Source organism: Monodon monoceros, unplaced genomic scaffold (genome assembly GCF_005190385.1).
Source record: "Monodon monoceros isolate NGI ecotype Baffin Bay Population unplaced genomic scaffold, NGI_Narwhal_1 Super_Scaffold_8, whole genome shotgun sequence".
Taxonomy (NCBI): Eukaryota; Metazoa; Chordata; class Mammalia; order Artiodactyla; family Monodontidae; genus Monodon; species Monodon monoceros.
Genome location: NW_021703785.1, coordinates 56,460,316 through 56,470,979, shown reverse-complemented (window position 1 = coordinate 56,470,979; position 10,664 = coordinate 56,460,316). Strand labels below are relative to the sequence as shown.

General features: G+C 33.3%; 1 protein-coding gene across 3 annotated transcripts in view; it reads right to left on the bottom strand.

Moving 5' to 3' along the window:
* RB1 (RB transcriptional corepressor 1) overlaps window positions 1-10,664 on the bottom strand; it is a 135,901-nt gene that overhangs the window by 84,824 nt on the left and 40,413 nt on the right. For all 3 annotated transcript variants that reach the window (XM_029210037.1, XM_029210036.1, XM_029210035.1), the window contains exons 5-9: window positions 9,477-9,515; window positions 8,413-8,480; window positions 5,538-5,648; window positions 3,029-3,171; window positions 778-855 (exon numbers count right to left, since the gene is read on the bottom strand). In XM_029210037.1, coding sequence (XP_029065870.1) covers window positions 778-855; window positions 3,029-3,171; window positions 5,538-5,648; window positions 8,413-8,480; window positions 9,477-9,515 — 439 coding nt within the window. The remainder of the gene's footprint in view (window positions 1-777; window positions 856-3,028; window positions 3,172-5,537; window positions 5,649-8,412; window positions 8,481-9,476; window positions 9,516-10,664) is intronic.

Below are 10,664 nucleotides of genomic sequence, written 5' to 3'. Positions count from 1 at the left end.
TACTTGTTCTTCATCATTTATTTAAGCATTCTTTTCTCCACACATTATCACATAAAGTTCTCAGTTGTTCTGTTCTCACTGAAGAGCAAGACATATGAGGAAAAATGTGAAAAGAAACAGATGGATGGATGGCACACCACTAAGGTAAAACATTTCTACCATATAATCACAGTCATTTCAACCAAAGCTACATCCAATTAAGTAGCTTTTTAAAAATACTCCAAAGAGTGAATTCCATGGCAGTGCAGTGGTTAGGACTTGGCTTTCACTGCCGGGGCCTGGGCTCCATCCTGGTGGAGGAACTAAGATCCTCCAAGCCACGTGCTGTGGCCAAAAAAAAAAGCCTCAAAAGAGTTGCTCCAAGTACAGTAATGCTAATAATGTTGATGGCACAAATCATGGCTCCTATGCTTAAAGAAGCATAGCAAAGTAAATTAGAATCAAATTTGATTACAGATATTTACTTCTATTTAAATATTTAATGGTATTTAGAAGTTCAAAAGCCTACATTCTGATTTTTGAAACATTTTAGTACAAATCAACTTCTAGTGCAAACTTTTAAATGCTGCTTATTTATACATTTGAGCATAAATGGGTTCAAAAGGGGTTTTTTCTTACTATATAAAGTTGATTCACCACAATTCTACTTAGATTCTTTCCTTGAGTAAAAAATATTTAATATACAGTAAAGTGATCTTAAGAAATTTAGGCAACTATTCCTCCCTTGCTAAAGTCCCGAAACACATTAAATTTTTATTACGTTTTCTTTCAGATTACCTCTGGAAGTCCGTTAGAAGCTACAATTCCAAGAGAATTCATAAAAGGTATAAAATTTTTGAAATAAACATTTTTCACCTGAAAAAGATAAAGTTACATGATAATTAAATTTTTTTTAAAAAAATCTGTCACTATTAACAATAGAATGAAAGTGTTAACTGACATTTTGATCAATGAGTTACATTCAACCCAGTGTGATGCTTATTTATAATTAATTCAACTATTCACTTTTTAATTCATGTGAGGCAGATTTCAGGTCCTAAAATGGAGGTGCAGGGGGGAATTGTTAATGAAATGGGATTTATAAGAAGAAAATCCATCGAAACCAACTTCAATATCCCACATTTAACAAATGGTGAAAACATGGGAGGCTCAAAAATATTAAGCGACTTCACCAAAGTTACACAGCTAGGAAGTGGCAGAGCTGGAACTGAAACCCAATCTGTCTAGCATCAAAGCCAAGACTCTTTTAATTTCTCTACACTGCCTCTGATTTCTCCCCAAAGCATATTTTTGGGCCACTTCACACACATACCTAGCTTAGGGAATATCGAGTCAATTATTTCAGCATAAATTTAGGAAAATGATCTGCTTTTATAAGAAGATAATTTCACATACAAATACCCAACAATTCTATTCAAAACCCAGTGAAAATGTTTTGGTCATTATGCAGTTTCACACAAAAAACCCTACATTTAACATGGATAATAAAGACCGTTCTTGGAAAAGCTGGAGTTATACCCCTAACTATTTTACACTGGCAAAGTGTTATGGAATTTTAAACAACTTACTTTTCTTCATTTAACTTCCTTTTCAAATTTGCAGTCTACATTTATTAAGGCAGAATAATTTAATATCTTCCTATTAATAAGTTCCTATCTTCTGCTTCACAAAAATGCTTTAAGAATTAAGCTTCTGTAATACATATTAGTATTGTTTTCTAATTAATTCCCACTGAACTGGAATAATTATAAGGTGGGTAGTTCTATTTAACCAATTAGTGTGACTAACCAATAATTATATAACCATAAGTATAACTAACCAATAGTTATATAACTATAAATGCTACATGTAAATAATCAAATGTCAAATTAATATGAATTACCCCAAAAGCTATTAATCACCTACACTTTACAAATCGTTATTACATTCTAAATTATAGAAGCATTATTTAAAATAAAAAGGAAAAACATGATTTATTCCTGATTTTTGAAATGCAATTTTATAAGTAGTTCTAAAATACAGAGAACTAACAACCAGGAATTAGAAAACTGCATTTATTCCTATTCGTTACCTTGAGGGAGTAAGCAACAGAGTGGAGTAAAAAAAAATATTTCAACTACATTTGTCAGCTTATTAGCAAAGATAATTTGTTATTCTAGAAAAGTAAATGTATTACATGTGTAAAGTTGATACAGCTATATGTCTATATCTATATATTTGTTAAAATTAATAAAAGCCACAGTGCTAAAACCCAGATATCTTGATAAATCATTCCAACACTTCTTAAACTAGATTTTGAGATCATACCCCCAATTCCTTCCCAGAGTTGACAGAGCAATTTCAAAGATGCAACATTTCACATAGCTATCTAGTGGTAGTGAATTTTGGACAATATAACAGTCTATGAGAGAAAGAGCACGGCACAGTGAAAGAAGCACTGGTAGCAGATGGTCCAAAGCATAGACTCTGTTAGTAATCAGCTATCAGTCTCTAGAAGCTTGTTTATTCATTAGTAAAAGGAGGCCAAGTACATTACTTGTAAGATTCCTTCCAATTCTAACATTCCAGATTTTATTGACAAGATAAGCAATTCCTGGGTGTTCATGTATCCTCTACCAGTCATTAACATCTGGTGTGATATTTAGAAAAAGAGTAACTACAGAAGGCTAAACAGAAACTTAATGTTGGTATCACTTAGCACTAAATCAAAACACTAGGGTTTTCTGAGCAGGATACTTGAAAACATTAGGCGTATCAGTAACCACAGAGGAATCAAAGAACAAATACATTTGAAAACTATTGCTTTAATCATGTACATTTCAATGATTCCAGAGTGAGGGAGCTATTCTCTTCAAAATCAAAGTAACTGAATATGAAAATTAAACTTTTTCTAAATATTTTGCTATTGCAAAAGAGTTGGCACTAATTACAAAAAGCAAGCTCATCATAAAAGAATTAAATACTGTCAGGAAGAACTTACATCTAAATCTACTTTAACTATTTTAAAGAAATCATGAAGTTAAATTACCTCATCTATATTACATTCATGTTCTTTACAGAGAACTTCAATAATTCTTGTATCATTTTCTAGTTGTTTTGCTATCCGTGCACTCCTGTTCTGACCTCGCCTTGGTGTTCGAGGTGAACCATTAATAGGTATTACAGCTGTTTCTGTAAAAATGGTAAATTAGATAAGAACAATTGCACATTCCACTGTATAAAATAATGAAGTATTCTAATTATAACTCGGAAGGTCAGAAATAATCTTGGTAACATTCTGCTACTTTTATTATTAGGCTTCATTAAAAAGCTAACAGCTTTATTTATTGAATATCTACTTTAAGTTATATACTGGTAATAGTTGCTACCATCCCTATTCTCTTCTGTCCCCAACTAGCCCAAAAAGAAATTTAAAACCCCACAGACAAATATGAAAAATGCAAGGGAAATAGCCAACTTATAAACTAATATTAAGTGTATCCTACTAGTCTGCAAGGGGAAAAAATGTTTTCTATCTTAAAAGAGTCTTAAAAATAATAAGCATGTATGTATGGATTCAATTTGTAGATACAGGATAAAAAATAAATTTTTTAAAGTTTTAGCAAATAAATTACGATGCTTTAAAAAAATTAAGCATACAAATATACTCATGTGACACTAAATTGTAATTTTAAAAAAATCCCCTGGATTATTTTGAGCATTTTCAATTCAAACTGAATGTGAATATAGCTATTAAAGAGATTACAGATGACTAAGTATAAAAAGTATTAACTGCCTCTAGGCCCAACAAACAACTTACAAGAAACTGACAGGATAGAGGAACATGTTAAGACTACACCATAGGATGCAATCACTAAAAATTAAACCATGGAAAACTCAACAGAACAAGACCACCTGATTATTTAATAAATAAATTACAAGAAAAAAAGAGAAAGATAGATGGAGGAGGAACTTTTTAAGTCTTAAAAGCATACCAACCAATCACAAAGTAGAGATCTTATTTAGATTCTGATTTAGTCAACATGTAAAAATTTTTTTAATTACTTTTATAAAACAATTGAAAATATGGACACTTACTAGATATTTGGTGGAATTAAAGAATCACTATTAATTGATTTTTAGGTGTGAGAATGGTACTGTCATTATGCTTTTTTAAAAGACTTTATCTTTCAGAGATACTGAAATTTATAGGGATGAAATGGTATGCAAAAGTGTGCTTCAAAATAATATCGCTGGTAGAATTGAGCAGTAGATAGGACTATGGGTTGACCATAAGTTATGCATTGAGGGCAGGTGATAAGTACATGGAAGCTTATTATACACGACTTTCTTTTATGCTCACTGAAATTCTTCATAATAAAAAGCTAATTGCAAGTTTACCATAGCCAGTTAATTCAACACCTTATCCTGCTTTCTATTTAACATGGCACTTACAGAATTAAATGTACATTTGAATTATCCAAAAGAACAAAGGCTGTCAACCTAAAGTTATATATCAACTTATTAAAGTTATAACATTTTTTAAAAGTGAGGAAAAGGCATACAAAGGAAATTTTTAAAGATTCAGAAATTTTAAAAATATATTGTTTTATATTTTTCCCCTCTGTTTTGCATGTGGTTTCTGCTAAATGACCTGCCTTTTCTGTCAAGCCATGTTCAACATCTTTTCAAAATTCTGCTTCATTTTTCCAGGAAGTTATTGTTCACGAAGATTAATCAGGCTTCAGCTTTTCAGCCACTTCAACACTTTGAGACTTCCATGTTTTGATCTTTCCCCTATTATTTTTAGTATTACTAATACTGTCAACATTTTAGGAGCAAGGAATCAGCTAAACCTTAGTTAAGTTTACATTTCTCTATAGTGTATTAAGTGATTTTAAATCCTACTCTACATGCCACCAAAGGGAGCAATTCCGTTCTAAGAGGAATATACTTGTCTTTGCTTAATGCTACCTAATTATTTCAGCAATAGCTATTATTTAAATACACCTCCCATCTCATCACCCACTGAAGTGGATCAATTACAGTTCATATGCAAAAAGAAAAAGTCAGTCACATAATCATTATAGCTTCCAATAATAAAAATTTAGTTAATCCATTTCTATAGAATGGGTTACTCTTCCCTGTGCAGTCTCATTCATATCTAGGCCTTGCCTCTTGATTTTCTCTTTACTGGGAGTGCAGTCTCCCAACTTACCACAACACTCAAACCCTAACTACTCCTTCAACACTCAGTTCAAATGCCACCACTTTTTTATGGCCTTCCTTGGTCTTTCCCAGCTGGGAAAACTTTCTCTTCTCCTCAACTCCCATAATATTGGCTATATTTTGGCCCAGACTATTTTCAACCATATACTCTAATTACTTGCTTACTTATCTCTCCTTCTATATCTTATACTACTTAAGGGCAGAACCCATGTCTGATTTCTTTTTTATCATTCCCTTGGCTCTAGAACCATGTTTTGGATCTAGTGTAAGTCCATAAAAAAATGTTGAATGATGAAGTAGGAGGGGCATAAATTACTTAAAATACTTACTGTATGGTTCTTTGAGTAATGCGGGAGGTGAGAGTTTGATAAAATAGTCAAGGACACACAGCATTAACTGAAATGAGATCACCAGATCATCTTCCATTTGTAAAACTTGCCCTGAAAACAAAGAAGGTACACATTTTAAGGTAGAGATTGAGGTCTTTAAGTCAGGGAAAATTGTGGGTATGGCTGTATCCATATACTCATTTATGCAACAATCACTAGAAGCATGTTAAAGATCTTTTTTTTGTTTTTTTGCAAAAATTCAGTCAGATTTGCAACATGTAAAAATATATAAAGTTATAAAATTATAAATGGGGACTTCCTGGTGGCACAATGGTTAAGAATCCGCCTGCCAATGCAGGGGACACGGGTTCAAGCCCTGGTCTGGGAAGATCCCATATGCCGTGGAGCAACTAAGCCCGTGCGCCACAACTACAGAGCCTGTGCTCTAGAGCCCGTGAGCCACAACTACTGAGCCCGCCTGCCACAACTACGGAAGCCCATGTGCCTAGAGCCTGTGCTCCACAACAAGAGAAGCCACTGCAATGAGAAGCCAGCACACCACAACAAAGAGTAGCCCTCGCTCGCTGCAACTAGAGAAAGCCCACACAACAAAGACTCAATGCAGCCAAAAATAAATAAATAAAATAAATAAATTTACTAAAAAAATTACGAATGAAGTATAAGTCTACCATGAGAATATTACATTTAGGTATTATTATAATAATTCAGTCCCTATGTCTAAATTTATTTTGATTTTTCCTTCTTTAAACTCACTTCCAGTTTTGGTAAGAGTTATAAAATTTACTACCTCTGAAAATCATTTTGAAGAATGATACACGTTAGTCTTCAGTTCTATTTATTTATGAAACCTCATATATTTTCAATTTCAACCCACTCCAAAATATTAAGAAATAACCAAAGCCATTAGGAAATAATAAAATTAGTACATAATTGTAAAGTCATCTATAAAGCAATTATTTAGCACAAAATCCTAAAAGTTCATATAACATACAACTAAAGAGCTGTATATTTATTATAAAGAGCTGTATATAAGGAAATTAATGCATATAATAAACACCTTAGAAAAAAATAGTGTAGCTACACAAAATATACAAATCATATAGCTATGACACATTTGCTTATGGCTCTATGTTGTGCAGTATTTTTAAAAGAGAAGTTTAATTTGATTCATTTTCTATCTTATTGGTATCTGACTGCTAAACCACTAATAATCCCAATACTGAAGGTATAGAAACTTTCTGGTTAATGTATTAAATCTCAAATTTTAAAAAAAGGAATTCTTCAAATATTCAAGGAACAAAATGGGGGGGTGGTAAATTAAGCTAGTCTCAGATTTCTCAACAGCAATGTTCAATTCCAGAAAATAGTGTCCTGAGGAAATAAAAACATGACACAAGAACAGAATACTCGGGCTTCCCTGGTGGCGCAGTGGTTGAGAGTCCGCCTGCCGATGCAGAGGACGCGGGTTTGTGCCCCGGTCCGGGAATATCCCACATGCCGCGGAGCGGCTGGGCCCGTGAGCCATGGCCGCTGAGCCTGCGCGTCCGGAGCCTGTGCTCAGCAATGGGAGAGGCCACAGCAGTGAGAGGCCCGCGTACCACACACACACAAAAAAACCCTGAATACTCAACCAAGTTGTCCTTCAAGTCTAAAGACTACAGACATGGTTCATAAACATGTCAAACATAGAAAACATGGCGCCAAAAAGGCTTTTTTGAAAAACTCCTTCACGGTAAAATCTAGTCAGCTAAGGATAGACCAAAATAAAGAACTCAGAAATGGAGAAGCTATGATACAGGAGTTACAATAAGCTTAGAATCCATTTTAAATACATAAATGAGACAAAACAACTGTGATAATTATAATTACAGAACAGAATGTAAATATTATAATCTTTGGTAATGTAATGATAACAAAAAAAAGCAAATCTGAAAGCAGGGAATAGGAAGGTGACAGGAAGAGTGAGAATTCTTTTTCTTCAGAGCAGATTAATATATATTGCCTTAACTCAAAACCCAAAGTTAAAGATTCTAACCTCTTTAATGTTTTCATAATCTTAGAGAAATATTTTAAGAAATAACACTGCTTAAGTGACAAAACATATAAATTTAAGCAATTCCTTCCATTTCTCTTATTTTCTTCTATAAAATTTGAGTAAAATTAATTTTTATATTTTAAACATAGGACAATATATTATTTTTAGAAACATATATATGTTTGTGAGTGCACTCATCCACCCACCTTTTTTTTTTTTTGCGGTACGCGGGCCTCTCACTGTTGTGGCCTCTCCCGTTGCGGAGCACGGGCTCCGGATGCGCAGGCTCAGTGGCCATAGCTCACGGGCCTAGCCGCTCCGCGGCCCAGAGCGGGGCGCGAACCCGTGTCCCCTGCATCGGCAGGCGGACTCTCAACCACTGCGCCACCAGGGAAGCCCGCCACCCACCTTTTTTAATCAGAATGTTACTCCAGATACATTTTTGTGCATACAACCACATAATTTTAATGATGATTATTTCTAGGTGGGTTTTGGGTAATTTTTCTACATTTTTCTTTGCGCTTTGCTGTATTATTTGCATTCTTTATCATGAATATATATCACTTTTATAAAAACAGTAACATTATTCTTAAAAATAGGAAAGAATGAAAAGTATTAGAAAAAGAAATGAAATGAGACATTTTCAAGGTTGCCTCCAATATCAGAATTACAAGAACTTGCTAACAGTTAAAAAGTCACACAAAGAACTAGAGGGAAGGAGGAACAATATTAAATAGAATTAGAATTTTGAGCTTACTCGAAAGAATTATCAATTACTACATTTGAAACATTAGTATGTAACAAACATAATGACTTTACCTTTAGCTAGTAAAAACGTGAGCCAAGAAACTTTTAGCACCAACATAGAATTTATTTCCGTAGATATCCTAATAAACAAATAGAAAGAAGAAAAAAAACTCACACTGTTTTCCAACTACACCGTTTTTTTTTCATTTTTTACAATTATAGACCAGAGTTGATCGCATAATAGAATACAGTCCGTCTTAAATGCACAATTTACACATGAATTCAATTTGTCTCAATTCAGTTAGTGTTTTCACCATGTTATTTATATTTTCCCAAAGTAGTATACATTTTTTAAAGAAAATATTGAATATCTTCTACTGTAATCTAAAAATATGCACAGAAAGTGGTATAATATGACATACATGGTTTCCAATTAATGCTCTTCTGCTCTCTTTTCTAATTAAAATCAATTTTCTGTAAGCAGAAAAACAGAGGTTTGGGTGACTCTACCAAATTAACACTATGTCTTCATAAACGTTAAGTTATTCACTTGTTGGAATTAACGAGTGGAATTAATAGAGTTAATTAATTAATACACAATTTCCCTTTGTATCAATCATCTTCAGTATTATTACTTCAATGAGGCAGAAAACCTCACATACTACTCATTCTGTTTCCGAAGAAAAACTCTAGAGCTCTTACAATGTTATACTGTTGGAACATGTATCATGCATTTAAAAAGGCTACTTAGAAATTTTAATATAGACGTTCATGTTTATTCTTACTCAAAAGTTATGCTCTGAGTCTTAGTTAATAAAATGTCTATAATATACTCTGAAAAAAGATTTTGTCAATGAATTGGCATTTTTCCCAGAGCTGGTAAAATGTTGCTCTGAATTAACTTCGACCTTATTAGTTCTCCCTTGTAGTAAAAGGCATGTATTTCATACCACTTTCTTTGTGAAAAGATAAATAATCCGTATAGGGCTTAAATCTATGACCTTAATTTATGAAGTATCATAGAACAGTCAATCAAACTAACCCTGAAACTATCAACATGTTTGGGATTTTTCCACAAAAGTCTCTAAAAAAAAAAAACCCCAAAAGTGCAAAATAACATACTCTGAGGTACTTACGAACTGCTGGGTTGTGACAAATATATAAGTTCACATGTTCTGAAAGGAAGAAATAATTATGTTAACATTATGGCTTTTTTAAAAGTTACTTTTAAATTTTTTTCATAATTTAGAGATCAGTTTTATCATGCTTTATTCATCTTATTTTAAGAAGGATACATTTTTTCTCAAGTACAGCATTATAAAACAAAGTTAAAGTAGATGTTTCCAATTTATGACATTTCACATATCACTGTAATATCTAATTACAAAAAGACTGGATTCGATATGTGCATTTCTAACTTGGAATACATTCTGTAATTGAACCTTGATCTGGTTAGAATCTCAGATCAGGTCATAAAAGCTTATTTAACTAATAGTGTCACTGAAATAACACAACTGAAAGTACTACAGTAAGTCCCCTATACACGAACCTTCAAGTTGCAAACTTTCAAAGATGTGAATGTGAGTTTACACGTCCAATCATGTAAGTTAGTTCACGTGTCTGGTGTACACTGTCACCTGTGTGCATCCTCTACAAGTGGTTGTGCTTTGTGTACTTTACTGTACAGCACTGTATAGAGTACAGTAGTGCAGTATCTTTATTTCAAGGCCAGGATGTCAGAAGCAAGCGTAAAAGCAGTAGGGATGTAGCTGGTACTCCTGTGTATTCCAAGGTACTGTACTGTAAGATTAAAAATGTTTTATTTTTTTGCGTTTGTTTATTTTTTATGTATTATCTGTGTGAAAAGTATTATAAACCTTTTACAGTACAGTACTATGTAGCCAATTGTGTTAGTTGGGTACCTAGGCTAACTTTGCTGGACTTTACGAACAAAGTGGACTTACGAACATGCTCTCGGAATGGAACTCATTCATATATAGGGGACTTACTGTATAAAACCTACCTATTTGGGACAATGACTTCTGGAATGGTGGAGAAGGTTCTCTGCAGACCTGTTTCCTAATGTAATAACTACAATTGGTAAAACTATTTTTAAAAAACCATTTAAAGTCTCTGGAAATTTTCCTAAGGGCATACAACAAAAAAAGGAAATATTTCTTCAAGAAAATCTACTAAATCTTGGTAAGAACAATGACAGTCTGTAGAATTCAAAGCAAAACTCATTTCCTCCTCCTCTCCAGCTCAGCATAACAAAGCTCTACCCCTGGCAGGTGTAGCCAAGACACAGCGCTCTTCTCTCTCCA